Source organism: Monopterus albus, unplaced genomic scaffold (genome assembly GCF_001952655.1).
Source record: "Monopterus albus unplaced genomic scaffold, M_albus_1.0 scaffold166.1, whole genome shotgun sequence".
Taxonomy (NCBI): Eukaryota; Metazoa; Chordata; class Actinopteri; order Synbranchiformes; family Synbranchidae; genus Monopterus; species Monopterus albus.
This window is the reverse complement of record NW_018128046.1, coordinates 1,465,082-1,485,177: the sequence shown is the minus strand read 5'-3', so window position 1 is coordinate 1,485,177 and position 20,096 is coordinate 1,465,082. Positions and strand designations below refer to the sequence as shown.

General features: G+C 40.3%; 4 protein-coding genes and 1 long non-coding RNA gene across 9 annotated transcripts in view; 3 read left to right on the top strand and 2 right to left on the bottom strand.

Moving 5' to 3' along the window:
- tmod4 (tropomodulin 4 (muscle)) overlaps positions 1-691 on the top strand; it is a 16,902-nt gene extending 16,211 nt beyond the window's left edge. Inside the window, exons 10-11 of the mRNA XM_020615504.1 lie at positions 3-141; positions 350-691. Coding sequence (XP_020471160.1) covers positions 3-141; positions 350-372 — 162 coding nt within the window. The 3' untranslated portion in view covers positions 373-691. The remainder of the gene's footprint in view (positions 1-2; positions 142-349) is intronic.
- Positions 692-2,524: 1,833 nt separating this feature from the next.
- scnm1 (sodium channel modifier 1) lies at positions 2,525-6,765 on the bottom strand. 3 transcript variants are annotated; one of them, XM_020615500.1, is made up of 8 exons: positions 5,449-5,617; positions 5,241-5,311; positions 5,022-5,110; positions 4,476-4,570; positions 3,804-3,904; positions 3,545-3,693; positions 3,345-3,465; positions 2,525-3,230 (listed from the first exon to the last, which is right to left on the bottom strand). In XM_020615500.1, exons 1-8 carry the CDS (start codon positions 5,497-5,499, stop codon positions 3,119-3,121), a joined length of 789 nt encoding a protein of 262 aa, XP_020471156.1. In that variant the 5' UTR covers positions 5,500-5,617; the 3' UTR covers positions 2,525-3,118. The 3 variants fall into 3 exon arrangements, with proteins under 3 accessions (XP_020471156.1, XP_020471155.1, XP_020471154.1); XM_020615499.1 differs by lacking the exon at positions 5,449-5,617 and adding an exon at positions 6,698-6,765 and having other exon boundaries at positions 2,527-3,230; positions 4,458-4,570; XM_020615498.1 differs by having other exon boundaries at positions 2,540-3,230; positions 4,458-4,570.
- LOC109968923 (uncharacterized) overlaps positions 5,870-20,096 on the top strand; it is a 113,144-nt gene continuing 98,917 nt past the window's right edge. For both annotated transcript variants that reach the window (XR_002276203.1, XR_002276204.1), the window contains exon 1: positions 5,870-6,395. This is a non-coding gene — a long non-coding RNA (uncharacterized LOC109968923). The remainder of the gene's footprint in view (positions 6,396-20,096) is intronic.
- On the top strand, positions 6,393-10,414 carry lysmd1 (LysM, putative peptidoglycan-binding, domain containing 1). Its single transcript, XM_020615501.1, has 3 exons — positions 6,393-6,858; positions 7,382-7,695; positions 9,682-10,414. The coding sequence occupies exons 1-3, from the start codon at positions 6,673-6,675 to the stop codon at positions 9,851-9,853; spliced, it is 672 nt and encodes a 223-aa protein (XP_020471157.1). The 5' UTR covers positions 6,393-6,672; the 3' UTR covers positions 9,854-10,414.
- tnfaip8l2b (tumor necrosis factor, alpha-induced protein 8-like 2b) lies at positions 10,957-17,035 on the bottom strand. Of its 2 annotated transcripts, none has more exons than XM_020615502.1 (3): positions 16,836-17,035; positions 12,240-12,563; positions 10,957-11,735 (listed from the first exon to the last, which is right to left on the bottom strand). In XM_020615502.1, the coding sequence occupies exons 2-3, from the start codon at positions 12,555-12,557 to the stop codon at positions 11,493-11,495; spliced, it is 561 nt and encodes a 186-aa protein (XP_020471158.1). In that variant the 5' UTR covers positions 12,558-12,563; positions 16,836-17,035; the 3' UTR covers positions 10,957-11,492. The 2 variants fall into 2 exon arrangements, with proteins under 2 accessions (XP_020471158.1, XP_020471159.1); XM_020615503.1 differs by having other exon boundaries at positions 12,240-12,566; positions 16,837-17,035.

Genomic DNA, 20,096 nt, shown 5'->3' with positions numbered 1-20,096 from the left:
AGACCTTGGGCGACTCGGTTGAGATGGAGATTGCCTCCATGTTGGAGAACAACTCCAGCATCCTCAAGTTCGGTTACCACTTCACCCAGCAGGGTCCCCGCGCCAGAGCTGCCATGGCCATCACACGAAACAACGACATGAGTGAGAAACATTACAAGTGCACTTGATGAGAACGCTGTCACATTTAGCTGAAATCAAAATGTGGGAAATAGTGGCTGCCATTTATGGGAAAAGATGCTTTAAGATTTAAATGTAATAAATGCTGGCTGTTTTTATGCATTGTAATCTCTAACCATCGTTTTGACAGATTATTTCATGTTATAATTTTATCGTTATTGTCATATTGCAGTTCGCCGGCAGAGATTAAGATGAAAGTGACAAGGAGCAAATAGAAGAACAAGCACTTCAGCCACTTGGAGCCTGCAGTGACTGCCATCGACAGCCTTGTGCCAGCTTTGTCAGTGTGGTGCACCACAGCTGAATGGAATCAGACTGGGTCAGAGTGCATCCACTAACCTAACATCCATGTCCAGCCATTTCATTTCATTTAACGCAGCCAGCTTTTTGTAGACTGCTCAATTCATCATAAAAGCATGTATAGGTCACAAGCAAAATGTGGTGTCTTTTTCTTTTGTGCTTTTAGTTTCGGCATTTCCAACATCATCCCGAACACAAGGTTAACTCTTCATTCATGAAAGCATTTTCAATGTGGTGCTATCTGTAGGAAGCAAACAATCTGTAAATACTTTAAATAAAAATATGTATTCAACTATCTTTTGTAAACATTTGGCAAGTTTAATTTTATTGTCTCCACAACTTATTTAACCATTTTATAATGATATATGAATATTATTGCTAATAAATACTGGCTAAAATGCATCAAAGCAGCACATACTTTGGTGCATTTCAGTATCTACACCTGAAATTGGATGCCAGGGAAAGGTTAAAAGAACTCGGCACAAATGAACTTGAAATTATAATAATTTAGACTGATAACTGTGTCGCTGCAACATCACCCGTCTGAATTAGAGAAGGGCTTCTCTGAAAAGGAAATGTTTACCATTTGAGAGGAATTCTACAGCAAAACGTGGATTTTTTCAGACTCAACAGTTCCATCATTTAAAGTATAGCACACTTAATAATAAAGTGATAATACCGCAGCACTTTAGAGACGGACACTTCTTATAAAGATTCACTACGGTTTAATCGTTTAAAGTCTATCCTGATCCTCTGACTTCTCTCAAGCACTTGACTTATTTCTCCCCCTGATGGCAAACGTAACCTGGTACATCAGGCTTGAGTTTCCTTGTTCCAAATATAAGAGCCAATGTTAAGATGGTTGCTCCCCTGTGCATCCGCAGATTTATGAACAGAAACAGCTGTTAACCTCTGAGGATTTTGACAGCATTGCTCAGGTTCCTGCCTTCTCCACCTGGTTTCTTTAACCTGTTTTTTTTTTTCATTTTGTTAAAGTGCTCTGATTTAATGTCAGGTTTGACATGGCCACCATTAATAGGCTGAACATTGATTTTTAGACTTCTCAAAGGTCACATTAAAGCCATACAGGCTGCGCTGACATTTGGCATCTTAAAGCGATTTAAAGTCAGTGTTGCCTCACCACTTTGCTGTTTCGCAGTAAAACGCAGGTCTGTTGTTGGATTGTAGTGTTCAGTGCTATGCGCTCTGTGACAGACATTCACCATATTGTGCTCCATTTGCGTCTTTTTTTTTTTGTGTCAGTGGACTGTGCAACTTGAAACAGTAAAAGGGCAGACATGGTAGTAAAAGGTCATCAGAATTTAAGCATTGATATATTTGTCTTCAAAACATTTAACTGCTGTTTATATTTCAAGTCTCCATGACGAGTGAAAAAGATCTTCAAATGTCTCCTCATGGGGTGATGACGCATTGAGCTCCAAAATAATGGTGTGCTATTGACACATATTAGCGGTGTCATCAGAAACTAACTCATGCCAAGTCCCTGCGCCCCCCTCCCACTGACCCCGAGGATGTTGTCCAATTTGTGCTGAGCTGAGAGGGGCACTCAACGAAGATCCTGTGGAGAATGCTAAAAGGTGGCTTCTCTGCCCAGATTAGCACCAGTTCTGCTGCCAATTTATAGTGAAGCTGACAGAGGTGATTGGACTCAGCTGAAAAGGGTGATGGAAACAGTCTCAATCTTTGTCTAGGTGACCTCACTCTGCCCAAAAGTCAGCTTTCAGTTTCAGGGTTGCTCTTCTGATTCCAAAGGATCTATGACGCAGACATAAGGCTGATGTCGGGGAGGTTTTACAATTCAGCTTTGACACTATTTAGAGTTACAAAAGAGAGCATTTTAACACCAATGTTTCAACACATCCTGCTCAGACAGGATGTTGCTTTGCTAGGTCAAGGTGAGAGCAAGGAACACCTGCAGTCAAACAGTAAAAAAAACAAAAAAAAACAGGCTAGTCAAAATATCTGGAAGTGAAAATGAACCCGAACAGTTAAAATAGTACCCAAACCGCTCGTTGTAAACTTCCATCCTGGTTTACAGATTTCCCTCCTGATTCATCTTCGCCCTTCGGTAACTGTCACATTTGTGTGAACACAGCTGTTCTGAGCAGGGAAAGATTTTCAGTCGTTCAGTTTTACTTCCAAATTCAGTGGTTCTGGAAAAAAATGTTGGTTTGTCTGATCGTCCGGTCTGTTAGACGTTGTTGTAGTGATGTCTCCATGTCGCCAGCAAGTACTTTTGTAAATACAATGTTGGTAATGGTAGCCTCTCTTATTATAATATCTTTCAGACTGCTTGATGTCGTCCCATGTGGTAACAAAATGACGTATTTTCACTAGGCTGAAGTAACAAATTTAATCTGGTAAAAGTGGCACTTTTGTGGGTTTCCTGGTGCAATTAAAACAAACAGGTGCATGCTGTTATTACTTCCAAGCAGTAGGTCAACGGATTAAACAGGTGCTGTAGAATTAGAAAACCATGAAATTCAGTGAAATGTTGATGGGTGGTTGAGAGACAGAGTCCTTGGATGTGGAGCTCTGGATGTTTCAAACAACAGGGTGACTTCTGATCATGCCACTGTAGTACAAGTTTATCTGTGCTTTCCCACAGTTCTTAGTCCTCTCACTGACTTGTGGGTAGGGGGGCAAGCAAAGGAGGCTCCTCTTCATCTGAATCAAACTCCACATTCTCGTCTTTAATCCACTTGCCACTCTGGTCTTGTAGCCATCCAGCACTAAAAGAAAGAGAAAGCAAAGCATACTATCTTAAAGACTATGAGGCTGGCACAGTAAAATACAGGCAGCAATACTGAGTCTCACGTCAAGCATATACAGTAACTGATCAGAACCTTTTAAGTCTGAGGTAGTGCTCCAGCTCTTGCCTCCTCTGGGATGTTAGAGGCTTTTCCTCCTGTGTCACTTTAGACTGAGGTACCTTAATGTCTTTTGATGGGGTTGAACCTTCACTGACTACAGAAAACAAAACATGTCCACTGTTATCAGCTCTAAATCTGACGATTCACAGATCAACCGCTGTAATCGACTCTACCTGCTGTGAGGCCACTGGCACTGCTTGGTGGCACGCTGTTTGAAACTTCAGGTTTCCGACATGTGTTGATTTGCAGCGATAGCGTTTTGTTGCAGGCGCTGACACTGGGATCTGAGCTGATGTTTGCCGGTCCTTTTTCAGATTTTGTGCTTAAAAATGACAGATCTATGTTTAAACTTGTGTTTTCGCCTTTTCCTTTTCTGGGAGTGAAAATATATATGGAAATGTGTACTGTATGTTAAATAGGCATCTCACTCACCTGGTTTTCCTGTGGCAGCTGCTGTATGGTTTAGTCTTTAGCAGAGCATGATATGTAAGCTTCCGTGTTTGTGCCAATAAAGGGGCTGAACTGGAGGTTCCCTAAAATCACAGTAACAATTGTGTATCTTGAATTTCTCAAATGCTACTGGTAGCTAACCCTACAAAATGCTCTGTCAATTGTTGTTTATTTTTTCCACAAAAGACAATAACTTTAAATTGATTGACACAGTGTTAATTTGTCAGGGTCATATGGAAGCCACAAGGGTACCACACAATGCCTTTGACACAAGACATCAACATGCCTGAATAGTCTCAGTTAGTCAGAGAAGTTTGTTCAGTTTATGTTGTCATTCCCAAATGATTCATTGACCCAGGCTGACTCATATCTGTTGTTCCTGGGTTCCACAGTTTCTCTGTACACCTATAAATGTATGCAACAACACTGACACTTGTACAGAGAAACAGTGGAACTCAGGACAAACAGAAATGACTCAGCCAGTTCATTCAGCAGGCAGAAAATAAATGATTCATCATAATTTAGGAATAACAACATGACGTGCACTTGTCGTATGTGTCAAAGGATTCTGAAAAGTTTGCTTAGGGAGTCAACTAAACCACTTAACAGAGCAGAACAACTGATGCTCATACCAACCTGCCCAGTGTCTTCAACCTGCCCAGTGTCTTCAACCTGGACGTAGTTTTCATGTTGCCTTTTTGTTATTTCATTCTGCAGTGCTGCTTTCTTGCCATAAAATACTTTTAATCCTGAAGGAAAAGAAAGAACCGTGTTTATTTTCTAAGCCATTCATAACTACTTTAAGATATGTAAATGTAAAATTATACATGTAAGGTTGTATCAAGGTAGGTTATTGTTTCAGCTTCTCAAATGTGAATATTTTCTGGTTTCCTTAGTTTTCTATGACACATCGAATATCTCTAGGATTTGGACTGTTGATGAGACAACACAAGACATCCCCTTAAACTAGAGAAACTATGATGGACATATTTTTTAAAAACGTCTTTCTTTTTTCCCCTCCAAATGATTGATAAAATGGAGGGGAAATAATCAATAAAATATTGAACTGGCTAACCCATAATAAAATAAAAACATATTTGCAGGCATAAATGGCAAATATTTTGTAAAGCTATAGACATACTGCCTATTGAGACAGTTACACTTAATAATAAGAAATAAATGGCACAAAATAACTCTCACCTTCCAGGTGCCTTTTCCCCTTTCTGTGGACCGTTAGCATATCGACTGTGTCAAACACAGGACGGTAGGAGCACACAAGGCAGGTGTATCTAGAAACCAACTTAACTCGTTGAATGTCACCGTGATGTCATCAGTTGTTACATGTTAACTGTCTTCAATAACCTCATGCTATAACACTTTCAATCCAAAGAGTATGACGTTAAATCAGGTTTAACCCACCTTCCATTCTTCATAAGAGCCGCTTCATCTTCTGGAATAAAATTAGACAGTAGATCTGCTACGCGTCGTTTCTGAAACACAATAAAGCGGTGGTTTCCAATAAGCATGCGTTGTTAGTTAGCAGGATGCTAACCATAACAACATGTAGAATCCGTTGACTAGAATCTCATCTGAAGTCTCTTCTACAAAAGCTAAACACAGCTGTTACCTTCAGGACGTTCAACTGACTCTTGTCATCGCCTTCCCTCTTAAACGACATAATCTATATGGTTGATAATCTCAAAACATACAAGTAAAAGGTTAGCTGGCAAACTAATGTCTTCTTCTGCTTCTTCTTTTTCACTCATCTTAATGACGGGTCGCAAACAACGTATTTAGATGCATACCGCCACCTGTTGCACCGGAGTCATATCAGGGTTTTATGTACATCAGGCAGAAATAGGTATATACAGTATAGTCTTGTATTTTTTGCTTTACTGCATGCTTTTACTGGCAGATTGCTAACATAAGGAGCAAAATTTCCACCAATAGTTTATTTACATATCTTTAAATGGTCAGTCTTGTTTTTTGAAGATGAGAAACAAAAATTTCAAGACATAAATCCCAGTATTATATGAAAAAAGGTGCTTTATTGTTTGTCTAGGAATCGAGGTGGAATTCCTATGGATACCAGCTCATTCAGGGGTGGGGGTGCAAGGGAATGAAAGGGTGGACTATCTTGGGAAACAGGGATTAAAAGCCAAGTGGAATCACCGATTTCAGCATCACAACAACGACGAGCTAATATCTCTTGCGTTCCCTGTACAAAGCGTGGCTGGAAAATATAAGCATCTTATTAAAATAACAACAAGCATGTCGTTTAAAAATAGCTTTAAATACATAACGTTTGTCAAGTGTGTTTACCAGTAAAATAAGACAGAAAGAAACCACTGCATGGCAACGTATGCTATTAATTCCGTTTCAAACCCAAGAGTGTAACCTATATAAGCCTTCAAATCGTATCCGATGTTCCAATAGTTTGAATGCAGCGCCAGTGACGAGTCATGGGACCAATAGCAACATATGGAACCAGACAGCTGACTACAGGATACATGAAAAAAAAATGACGCTAATATTTTTCTCAGCAACTTTTCGAGCGTTTGTTTGAAGTATAAGGTAGGTTAAAGTTAATGTTTAATACGTTGTTGTGTTTCCCCTGTGGCAGAGGTTCGACAGTTTGTCGATACAGTCACAGGTTAACACTCAGAAGGAAAGAACGAGTCTGTGTTAACTTAGCTAGCAGGCTAATTAAGCTGCTACTTTTATGAAGTCACCGGATCTAATCAAAGTAAGCAGTATTCTCGTGATGTGAACAAAAGTAAATTTGTTGGCAACCGTACTTTAACACCGTTTGATCGGTTACCAACTCGACTCTCGTTCACAAACCGCCACCATGTCCATGTCCGGCGAGCGAGCACCTTTGTCAGCCGAGGGGAACAACTTGCTCCCGGGGAGCCGCACGACATCCTACAGCAGCTTGGTTCAGTCTCCGGTATCTGCGCTTCGCCAGAGATGCATTGAACACAAAGTTCAGCCAGGAGAGACTCTACAAGGCCTGGCTCTGAAATATGGAGTGTCTGTAAGTATGAACCAGTTTAACAGTTAATCTTGCAGCTGTTTTAGTCAGTCATGTTTCTTTTCTGTGCTAGGAGCAGTTAATTTTAAACCTATGTAGAAACGTATAGTGCTTTGACATTGGATGTACAAAATATATATATATATACAATGGCTGCAACAAGATTGACAGAAAGTTGTTCTGATAACCAACTAATCCTCAATTTGCTACTTGTAACCGCAAATGTCAAATATTTGATGTTCCCAGTGTTTTAATTGGAAATAATTTGTTTTTCTTAGGCATACATGATAGAAAACGTAATATCTTAGGATTTTGGGCTATTGTTTAACATCTAAAGATGTCACTTTTGGAGGAAATAAAAAATGTTTTACTGTTTTCAAATAGTTACAGTCAATCAACTTATGGAGAAAATAGTCTGCAGATGAATTGATCACGAAGCATTATTTGTACATGTATATATGCTTGTCTTAAGTGAGACAAGCGGAGCATGTTCTCAAAAGACTGACAAGGTATTTCTTGCTTACAGATGGAGCAGATCAAAAGAGCAAACAGGTTGTACACCAATGACTCAATATTCCTGAGGAAGTCCTTGTCAATCCCTGTGCTAACAGACTTGAATGACTGCAGTAACGGGATGGATTTGGCTGCAGAGGACAGTGAAAAAGACAATTCTTGTTCTACTCAAAATGGGGACACTGAAAGCTCCTCAGACAACAAGCAAGAGGATTGTAAAGACAGAGCAGCTGACCTCACTCCAGTGGACTATTTGAAGAGGTTGGATGACTTGATAAGCCAGTCCAGCCAGGCTGCTGTTAGAGGATGCCAGAAAGCAGAGAGCAGGTATGGCTGCAGGGCTCTCACTGTTTACTTGTTTATACTAGTTGACCAGACACACTCCTTCTGTTTGTTGCATGACAGAGTTCCAAAGTGTTGTCATTATAGGTGCTTTTGTGTTGCAGTTCAGGCGGAGCTACAAAAGTATTGGTATACTGAAAGTACACTCCCCAGCCGTTACATTATGGCCCCCTGCCTAGTCAAAGTGGCAGTTGGTTGGCACTCGTGTCACTGCAGCTCACTGTGTATCCTGTGTGAATTTGTTTGCTTCCAGAGTTGTATTGTCAGGAAAAGCACAAATGTGTCGCTCATTCAGTGACAATCTTATGACAAAGGAGTGAAAACTGGTCATGAAGACAAGTTAGAGATCTCTTTTTTTTTTAAAGACAAATTCAATAGCCTCCTCACTCTAGCTGTGATATCACCGCTATAGCCACTGAATGTTTCTCTTCATAGAGACCAATGCACATCCATCCATCTATTATCTATACCGCTTAGTCCCGAACGGGGTCGCTCTGCACAGAAAGGCCTTGAACCTGGAACCTTCTTGATGTGAGGCAACAGCGCTAACCATGCCACCATGCTGCCTGGCCAATGTACAGTATTTCTCATTTTCAACCATTTTAACAAAGATTCGAGCAAACGGGAATCTTTTGAAAATGCTAATTGAAATTTAAAATCGCACAATCAGTGAGCCTTGGGCATCCAGTTCACTGTTTGTCCTTCCTTAGACCACTCTTGGTGTAGGTACTAACCACTGCAGACCACAGGACCTGCAGTCTGGGAGATGCACTGACCCAGTCGTCAGCCATCACCACTCAGATCCGTACGCTACCCATTTTCCTGCTTCCAGCACTTTAGTTTTGAGGACTGAATGTTCACTGATATACCCCCACACACTGGCAGGTGCCACTGTAACATGATAATCAACATTATTCACTTCACTGTCTGTCGTCATAATGTTATGGCTGATGAGTGTATATAATCCTTCCTTTCAAAATGCCAGTGTGCAGTTTCCACCATAGATAAAACCCTTAGCTAAGTTTTATGGCTCTCACTATTCTCATTAATATGTATTTAGCATACACTGTGCTGTATGTTAATGTGGTTGTTATGATGAGGTATAGAATTGAATTTTGATGCTGACATCGACATGGGGTGCTACAGAGGGTAGTTCTATCCATAAAGCACCTCCACATTCCTATCAGCCATTTCTTCTTCATCATCTTAAAACATGAGAAACTTTATCTCTAAACATGGTTTAGAAAAGCACATTGTTTTCACTTCTAGTGGGTGGACTACTCTAATGCACTCCTGACTGCCTCTGTATTCAGACCATTAGACATTCTGATAGAATAGTGACAAACACCAAGAAGAGAGAACACATTACTTCAATTATTGGGTCCAGTTAAATACAGAATTCAAGGCTCTACTTATTGTCTACAAGTTTCCCAATGATCAAGGCCCAGAGTATATCAGAGATATATTTGCTGAAGCCTAGTAGGTGTCTCGGATCTGGTCAACTAGTGGCCAGAGTTCAAAATAAACATGGCGAAAGGGCTTTTAGCCTTTCCGTTCCTATACCCAGTATTATTATACACTAAGCTAAAGACTGTTCTTCCCACTGCTTTTAATTCATGTCTCTGTTCTATGTGTATACTTTTAATTTGATCTTATTTTAAATCTTCTTTTGTTCTTTTAATTAGCATTTTAATGTTTTATGTGTGCTTTGAGTTCCCTTTTTCTATGAAAATGTGCTTTACTAATAAGCTTGCTTTTCCGGTGGCTCTATATTTTGCCACTGAAAGCAAAGCTGATAAGAAATGGCAGTTGCATGCAAATGTAATTCATCAGAACTTGGTGATTGATGATTCAGAAACTAAATGGCAAGAGGCAGTTTTTCAAAGCTTCCACAGATGAATGTAGGCTGATTGTGTGAATCGTATCAGTCTTCACATTTACTGTATCTCTTCATCGGTTTATTCTTCACAGGGTTGCCGCCCTAGATGCAGCTTGCACCAGCAGGACATCAGAGTGGTGGCCTCTTACAAGGTCACAGGTTTCATCTTCGAGAATGCAGGTGGCACACAGGGCAATACCCCTCACTGTCACCAGACTCACCAAGAAACTGAGAGATAGGGAAGATGAGATCTTTGAGCTGTGACAAGTTTCCATGTCCCACTCTGACCATCACAAAAATGTTTCCAGAAAGCCATGTTGCAGGGTTTGACCTCCCAGAACACAGAGCATTACAGATAAAGGGACAGATGTCTGATGAGCCCCTGCTGCTATATGAACTTGAAGCCTAAAAGTCTTCTCATGATGCCATTTAATATACTGTCAACCTTGTTATGGGAAGAGAAATGGCCTTTTAACAAGTCTTTTTGAATGAAAATCGCACTTGTGTAGCCCCTTATTTATTTGTTGAGACCTACTGTAGATTATGACCATCTTTAAATGGCCTGTAGCTGTTTGGTTTGTTTTCACATGATTGAGATAAGAATTAAATTTAACTTCACAGGCACATGTTTTAGTCACATCACTGTTCATCTGGTTACCTCAGGATGTGGTTTGTGTGCATGTGTAGTAATCTGATTTTTCTGATTTACATGTGTATTTTCTACCTCACAGTCTGATAACACCAGGTTTTCTGACTAAAACCTTGAGCCTTGTAAAGTACAAAATACTTTTGTCCCTGCTGAAGAATTTAAAGTTCAGTGTAGCCAAAGTTTAAGAAAAATGTTTTTCTGAATAAATATTTTGACATCAGTTTTTGTACTGTTTGTTATGGGAATATTTTTTGTTTGTGTCATATAGTTCATTTTAAAATAAAGGTCTAGGTTCAGGTCTAAATACCGTATGCACATGTTTGTCTACATTGATCTTAAAAAGATGAGCAAAGGTAACTCCAGAGTCTCATTAGCACTTAGTCTTTAAAAATGCGTTTCTGTAGTGTAGTAGTTCAACTAGCTTTTCTCCACATTATTGCTTGCACAAAGTAGAAAATCGCTTTCCAGGCAAACCCTAAATTGCAGTATTTATTATTACATGAGATGGAGACCAAGCAGAACGTGACTTCCTTTTGTCTATTGATATTCAGTGCAGCAATGGAAAGCCAAAGAGTAGTACCTGTACTAATGTCAGCGGATGACTGTAATCCATTTCTCAGAAAAACATGAATTATGGGATTTACATCGAAGCTCGTGCAGACAACACCATGTAGCAGTCGGTCTTTTTGTTGATGCTTCTAAACATGGAACTGCGAAGTAATGGTGGGAGTTACATGCTTTATTATTGGCTGTATTGTCTTCAGCAATGCCGTAGTAAACACAGTCACAGTCACTGTAGCATCATCTGGACCACCAGATGGCAGCGCTGTGTTATGTTCCCTCACTGTTTTCTTTATGGAAGTCGTGCTCTTCAAAATACAAGCCATCAGTAGTTGTGAATGAAATATTTCATAGTTGCGACTAAAACATTGGATGACATTTCATAATCTAATAAAACAACTGATATAGTATAAACATGTTTATATTCAAGTTTGGTTTTTGTGAAATTTGTCTGAAAAGACAAGTAGGGGATATATACCACAGTATATATCGCCTATAAACAAAAAAAATTTGAGGAATGACTCAACCAACTTAAATTTTATCCCATGTTCTTTGAGAACAGCAGGTTTGTTCTTAAATCTCTCGTCTTAACGTTGCCAGTCCACAGCAGCAGTAAGACAAGTTTTGTCCACTTTAGGGTCTTTGAGTCAGCTTGTAGAGCTCCCAGTGTCTGTCTGCCATGTTGTTTCTATGTCATATTGTCCCATCCTCTAACAGTTTGGTGAGTCCTTTGCAAATCTTGATGAGGTTTGGACGGAAAGGGCCACTGGGGTCATACAGTTTGGTCAGGAGATCGGGGTCAGAGTAATGGTTGAAGACATGGTTGATGCGACTGTGGGATTTAGGGGTGAGGTGGGTATTGACTAGTGTCAGCAGCAGGTCCCTGCAGCTGGTCAGGAGTTCTTCCATCACTGTCTTGTCGAAGGTAAAGTCCACCTAGATCAGTCAGGAGATATATTTATGTTAGAAATGTGACTCTAGTGTGATGTTTAACATCATCTTGAGTGTGTGAAGAAACGAGCAACACCCTGTGTGATACCGCCCTATTTATGTCCAGTCATATTTTTATGAAAGCAGAGATGGAGACAAGCAGTTAAATTTAGGCCACACTTCATAGCAAGCGCGCCACAAATACAGTATAAGTTGGCTCTTGAATAGAGTAGAAAAACTATGTAGCTACTCATTGTGTACTTGAAGTTCATATCATCTGTTTTGATGAGCTAAAGTGGATGTTTTGTCCCTGTTCAATTAGCTTTCTCTTGTCCTTGTGCCTCTGTGATTAATTTATTTAAATATCTGTGTTTAATTGGAAGAATTCTTGGCAGACTACATTGCATTTGTTTCAGATCACTGAATAACAAGATGTTCTTAACTCTAACATCTGGCTTTCTAAACTCGGTGCATATCATGGACATTAAAAGTTAATGTGTGGAAATGTACCTGATAGAAGCTGATTGCCGTCATGGACCCCTGGTGCAGTTTTTTCTTAAATTCTTGGGCCACTCTCAGCTCTTCTGTGCTGAAACGGTTGTTTCTGAACAGCACGCCTATCTTCACCACAATCTTGATCAGGTTTTTGATGACTTTCTGAGCCTCGCTTTTATTTCCAGAGTACTCTTTGGAGACACGATACAGTTCATCCAGGATGTCACTGGTGGCGTCATCAATGAACATTTGGACAGAGGTTTTGTTGGCCATGCTGCTGAGGATCTTCTTCTGCACCCTCATGGCCATATCCTTGGAGCTGAAGGCATCCATGGTCACCTGAATTGTCAGGAAAAAAAAAAGCAAATTATTTGCCTTGTACTGGCGATATTGACAACAAGACACACTGGAAGTAATTTTTGGGCCTGTCAGCTGTTTTAATTGCAAGAGACAACTGAGTGATTAAAATTGCAGAAGTAAACAATGGTGAGAACTAAAACTTTAGGTCTAGTTACCCACAAATCATTCATCATGATGTTGGTAAGCTGCACATAATACTTACAGTAGCAAAAAGATGGAGCATTTACAATTCATTATTCAATTTGCTGCTCACTCGTGTGCATGAAATGGTTTGTATTTCACACAAATGTTTTAGTTTTTTTTTTTTTTTTCGCAGGTTCCCCATCACTGTCCAGGGTACAGCAAATCAAAAGCTGCAGTAGTCAAAGAATATAGGAGTAGGTTCACACTGCTTGCTTTTCCTCTATTACTTAAATAAAAATGAAAGTGCTGAGCACCTACCTGACTATAAAGAACTGAAGAGATTTATAGTCACAGCCTTAAAAAAGATTTTCACCCCTTTCTGTTCAATGCAACCTCACTCTTTTACTGCTTGAGGAAAATAGATGGGAGGTCAAGTGCAATGTTCAAGGGAAAGACATAAGATGGGAAGTATGTAAATTTTCATCTGGGGGTTTGAACTGGTGACTATCCAGTCATTACTGTGACTCTAACCTTCAGATTATCATCCATATGGACAGCTACACATTTTGAAGTCCATTTCAGTCTCACCATTGTTAACAATAAAAGCTTAAATATTTGGTCCTTTATTAAAATGAAAGTAAATCCATATCTCTTCAGTGCTAAATTAACAAACTGAAAATACCATGTATTCTGTCGAATTCAAACCTTGCTTTAGCTGCAGTGTTTGTTTATCTAACATGCACATATGATGATGCCAAAAGGGAAAAGTACCATGGAAGAGACTCCACATGGACCTGTAATTTCTCCTCTGAGATTTTAACCACACCTAGCATCAATCACAGAATCACCCCCCACCCCCAGAGAGGTCATCAGCATGCTCACAGCACACTGCATAGGACAGAATTACAAAACCCACTCTTTACCTTTGTCAGCACAGTTTGACTAAATTTCATTGAATTTCTCCCTAATTTCTGATGTAAAAGGAGTGAAGGGCATTTAGAGTGAATAATTCATAAATGGAAGGAGCATTTACATTTTGTTTAGCTGTGTTTATATCAAAAAGTGTATAAAGGTTGGGCAAGGTTAAAGTCCCACATTATCAAATAACGAAGAAAGATGGAAAGGATCAGAGTAACAGTGACTCTTACAATAGATGAAGCAAAAAATTGCCCTTGTAGAATACTTGTTTGATAGATAATGTCAAGATTTATCTCCAATCCCACAAACACAAACTTAAGAACAGCTTAGTTTTATTTAAATGCTTAACGCTCACTTCACCTTAATCCAAAGTACTTGTCAGACAGAATCACCAAAGACGTACAGTATCTTTATCATGCATCAGTGCTACTGAGAGTTGTAGCTTCTCCTACTTCCTGCATCATTTGACTTTGTGGTGTGCAAACAGACCTGAAATCTAACAGTTACTGAGCATCATTTAGTGTAACTTTCCATCCTGAATCCCAATTCTGGCTTGTGTGGACACGTATTTGAAGGGAGTATGTAGACTGCATATCTGAGGCAGGCCCATGCCTGCTGTTTCCAGATTGGATCAGTAGTGGTGCAAAAACACAATGCGAGCACCCTGGGCCTAATGGCTATAGAACACCGGTCTGGGATCTGCCTATAGTTAAAATAAGAGCCGTTATGTTACTGAAGCATCTTGTGCATTAGCAACAGCATGTTATCTGTAAGCTGACAGTTAATTGACTGTCTAGTTGTGGCATTAATGTTTCTTTCATGGCTGCTTGTGCTTATTAGAATTTGTTATTCAAATCATGATGTTATCATCATTCAACCTCAATGATGCACTGTCAGCACTATGAGCTGACACTCGCTAATATATGAGAAAGTCATTAAGTTGCATTAGCAATCATATCATGCAAAAAGGCAAATGAGCCTGCTGTGACTCCCTATCCATGGCGTGCACCCCAATCCCAGCTGCAACATCCATAACAAGCAAACTTTATAGGAAATTTCACTGGGCTCCATTTTACATGCACAACCACTGTGAACATTTGAACAAGTGTCACGTCTAATGGCTCGCTTCATTACAAAAGCTTTGGGTTCCCTGTGGGGAATTAAAGAACAGTCATTAGATTAATTTGCCTTAACGGTGATAATGGAAGTAGAGCAGTGTGATAGCTATTTCAGAGTCACGTGCCAATCACATTTATTTGCTCAAAAGACTACAGGGATTTCAGAGATCTGCACAGTGTGTAGTCACCGGCCAATATTCCATGTAGTAAAATGTAACTCCTGCATCTGGAGACTGTGCACTGCATAGCTTTTTGTACATCAACACCATTTATGTTATGTAGATCTAGCAGGGATTTTGACGCTATTTAGAGAGCACTGAAACATGTTGTGTTGCAGCAGCACATTGCCATAAAATCACTTCTCTGTAATGGATGTCATTCACTCGGTCACATCAAGTATGCTTTTAATGTTGAGCATCAGGTTTCGGGTACACAGATTGAAGAGGTCCTTTATACCTCAGTTTGTTGTTGACATCCACCAGGGAGTGACTGCATTACATGTTCAAGTGTTTGTTTCCCTTCCAAATACCTAGTGGAATCGAGAAGCACCTGTATTCTGTGAGAGCTGTCAGGAGAATAAAAGGAAAATAACAGAGCAGAGGTCGATTCTTCTTTTTTTTTCAGTAAAATGCATGTTTCCGTAACAGCCAGACACTGAGTAATCTTTAAACGTTAAGTTAATGGACAGTCAAAGAGAGAGTGATAATGGGTGGGGCCATCCGGGCAAGCAGAAGAGGCAAATATTTAGCATTCTTCAGATGACTCTAGCACTGAGCCTCTGTTTGTGTACATGTAGGAACTTGTGCACGTGTGGATGGATGTGCATTTTTGTGTAAAATTGGTTTCCGGTTGTTTTTGCATTCAGGTATTTTTAGTGCTTTTTGTGTATTTGTGTCCTTGTACTTCTCGGCATGTGTGGAGATGAATCCTGCCACAGGTCTTAGAGGTGACTGATGAGACTCCTTTGACTCAGGCAATGAAAATGTGCCTTGTGTTATTAGAGTGCAGCAGGGCCTTGTTACCATGAGCTTGACAGACAGACATCATCAGTGACTTTCAGCAGGCCTGGGGTTAGGCTGACTTGGTTGTAGCCAGTGAGACTGAGAGGTGGGGGGTTATGTCTCGTTTAGCTACCCCCAGCCTGTGATCAGGTTGAACAACCAGTCAGTCAAGTAAAAACATGTAGGCCATTGTTGAAAATTCATCACCGACCCACAAAGGGGGTTGTATTGAACTGGTAGAAAGTTTTTTGCTGTTGTTGTTCTGAACCAGAGAGGATACAGTAATAACTAGAGTCCAGAACACAGCGGGGCTCAGTGTGAGATGAGTATTGTACCAGAACAAAATGTCATTTCTATTGTGTGTTTTGACCTGGGAGCAACAGGGCAGTAGGCTGAGAGGAGTAGAGCTTGTTTTTCACAACTTGTGTGACTCTTAACTGTATGTTACTACAGTCACATATTGAATTGAATGTAAGCATTACATCGATTTCATATTTAGTTTGCCAGCTGCCTTCTTTTTTTGACAAATCAGATACGAAAGCATTTTGAAATACTCAAAAAACGCATTTTGCAGTTTCTCTTTCAACATTGCACAACTCTTCTGAGTTGTTGTTGCTCAAGCCTGCCAACCATCTGCGATGCCTCAAAAGGGAAGCGAAACACACAGCAGTTGGCTAAACGGCTGTCACCAGCACAGACTCACGGCTTGTATCTGTCCACTGTGACAACGTGTTGTAGTCTTTGGCTCTGACTTCACCTGTATCAAATCAAAGTAGGCCAGTGAAGAAGGGCAGGTCTACTCCCTTGACATTTGAGTTGAGCAACTCCCAGCCTGAGCAAACAAAAGTATGAGCTCTATATCTGTGCATGTCACTGTACTTGTTCTAGCATGACTGTGAGTACGCATGTATATCTCCCAACTCACAATGGGGAAGTGGAGAGTTTGTTCCAGTCATCCCTCCACTGAGTCTGTCTCTGCTGGGCGCCATCAGTTAGTCTTCATTTTTCCAAGAACAAAAAAAGGCGTAACACTATTCTGGGCCCAGAGGATTTATTTTTACCGGATCATGAACAAGACAGAAGTGTCCTACCTGTGTGTGTGTGTGCCGAGTCCCCCTCCCTCCTTGTCTGTGGCAGATATCGCTCTCTCCCCCTGCTGTGTTTCAGGTTGATGGCACCGGCCAGCTGATTTAAAGAGATCCCTTCATCTTTACCATGAGCAAAGCCAAAACCCCAAAACAGCTCTCCTTCAGTGCTTCTGTCAGTGCCTGCCACCCTGTCTTAAGATAATGTTGAGTTGTACTTCCTTGAGGAACTAAATTGCTATGACACACCCCTCATTGCTCCCCTCCCGCCCCCCCCCCCCCCCCTCTCTAGCCGGTCTTGTGTTTCTTTCTGAAATTCAAATTCAAAACTTCAAAACCACTGTTTTTCTTTCGCCCTCACTCAACACACTCTCTCTGAATCTGTCTGTCTGTCCTTCTGCTCTTCTGTGTAATGCTGACGCTGTGACTCTGCTTGTTCTGACAAGTGAAAACCCAAGAAAGAATTTAGCAATAATCCAATGATGCAGCCATTTGAAAAGGGACCAGCTTAACCCCTTTTTGTGTTCACCCTCACTGGAATGGGGCTCCTGTCAGTGCAGCTGGGCACCACGTATTCAAGGTGTGTGTCAGTCTCACACATGTGCACATAGCCACAGCTCTCTGGCTCATATATCTGCTTGTGTTACTGTGATATATTATATATATATTATACTGCATCTTTCTACATGTACTTGAATGCTGACAGCCTTTTTGTTTGTTTTTAACACTTTAAGGTGTTGTAATTTTCTCTTGATCGCTTTCAGTGGTTGAAATTTTGTCTTTATTTAAATTCTTATTTTCTATAACTGTAATGACAAATATTACTGACACAATATAGCACATTTACATCACAGCGATGTAATTTAGTACACTGTGTCCCTTATAAATAATTTATCATGGTGAAAAGTACACTTTATAAAACAATTTCACATAAAGCGGTGAGTTTCACTATAGTCACAGCACAGGCTAATAAAATCTGAAGGTCGATATCAATCTTGTGAATGAAGCTTTGTTTGAACTGGTTGCCATAAAACTTGTCAGCCTTTACAGTCTTATCTGAGCAAGTGAAATATAGATACAGGACAGGGCATTATAGGTTGTAACCAATATTGAGCCTGGTATTATTAATAGATTAATCAGTCTTAGCAGCTACTGCAAACACGTCAGTCTGAAGTCATTGATTCAACAATTCATTTAGAGTCAGGAAGTGTCCCCTGGTTCTACAGCTGCATGGATTTATTTCAGTGGCAACTAGCTGAGGCTCAGGCCATTCTAAAAGGCCCATCCAATGAGCACTCGTGAATAGTAATTGTTGTCAGATGTTGGCGTTAAAGCACAGGCTGAGACACAGCTGGACTAAGGAGTGCCTAAACAGGATACCAGCCCACCGGAGTGCAGTGGAGATCCCAGTACACCTGCCTCTTTGTTTTGCTTCCCACTCAGCCTTTCTGAAAGAAATTAATTTGAGTAAAGTCATAGTAAACTTTGCAACAGCGGAATGAGGTCTGTCACCGTGGCAACAGACAGGAAGTAGTGCTTAAGCGGTTTCCTGATGGCTTCCTCTTTATCGTGTAATGACATCTCACAAGAAAACATCAGCACGGAGCATTCAGCTGAATATCTGTGTGTGAGTGTGCACACTTCCATGTGTTTGTGCATATGAGTGAGCATTGTGTGCTTGTGAAGGAGCATACTTGACATGAGCCCTTACCTGCCTATGTACTTGCCTCTTTTGGTTATGAAATAATAAGAGGAACTTAAATTATGTCACTTATCTTTCATTAAAAGATCACACAGACCTTCCAGCTTCTAACCTCACACACACACTTACATTTTTCTCACATAATGGCAGTGTGTTATCACCAAATGACTAAGAATGGAATAACTGACCTCATAACCACTAAGGTCAGGGAACCGCGCCTGAAGATTTGGAGCCTGAATTGGATGGAAGCTTTGGTGAGCTTAGGTGCTGTCTTTGCACTGGCAGCCTTATATGATAGATGGTGAGCACAGATCAAGTCTCAACAGATGTTGGTGTAGGGGACGCCATTAATTTAAGCAGTCTGCAGCTAACAGGGATTCACTTCCTCCCCCATGGCAAAATAAGATTAAAAAAACCTTTCCATCTCACTTGTTTTTTTTGTCATGAGGAACCTCAGGGATCCACAAAGTGACTCACCTATTGTTCCCAGTCCCTGACTTCTTAACCAATATTTTCATTAGCTTGTGATTATCCTGTCACCTCCTTGTGGCTGTTAAAACACATAGCAGCTACTGACAGCACTGAATCAGGATCCACTGCAGTTCTGCAGACATGTGTTGACTGTTACTGTTTATGTGACAATGATAATGATGATGACACTTTATTACAGACTCAAGGTCCAGGTTCAAAACAAATAAAAGCAATAAAAGAACAGTTTAAAAACGAAACAATAAAAACAGAAAATACATAAAAACGAGAGCACAAGAACACCCATAAAACTTCTGCCCCTTTAAAAGACAGGTATACCAGTGTTTCCAGAGAACCGAAGTAAAACGCATGTCACTGTGTGCAACATTAGTCAACAATAAAATGATATGATTTTTTTTGAACCATTCAAGTGACAAATAAATTTAAACATCAGGTTTTTTAAAACAGCGGAAAATGTACTAACTCGAGATGACACGAACAATTCACTTGCACTCGTTCATCTTTCTCAATAATATCCTTAGGGCGTCATTGTAAGCTACTGACAGTTTCCGAAGACTGCCCTTTTTATAATTACACCACAGATGAGCAGTGTACAAGGAAGTACAATAAGCTTTAAACAAAGCCAGTTTTACTCCCAATACTCAGAACCTGACACTTTTAATAGCATTATACTTGACATCGTGATGTTCCCCAAACATTGAGCACACGTTCAAGAGCTGCTGAAGACCTGCTGAGCTGGGACTAAAAATCACAAGGTCGTCTGCATACATTAAATGATTCACAACTTTGTCACCGACCATACATCCCATTCTGCACATATTTAATTCTTTAGACAGATCATTCATGTAAAAATTAAACAAAATTGGGGAAAGCAGACTACCTCGTCTTACGCCATTACTGGTCTGAAAAGGCGCAGATATACAGTTATCCCATCTAACAAACATAGTCTGGTGGGCATACCAGTATGACAAACATCTCATTATATATTTAGGTACTTGGGCGTCACACAGTTTCTGGAATAATTTCCTGTGATTCACTCGGTCAAAAGCTTTGGAGGCATCTAAGAAGCACATAAA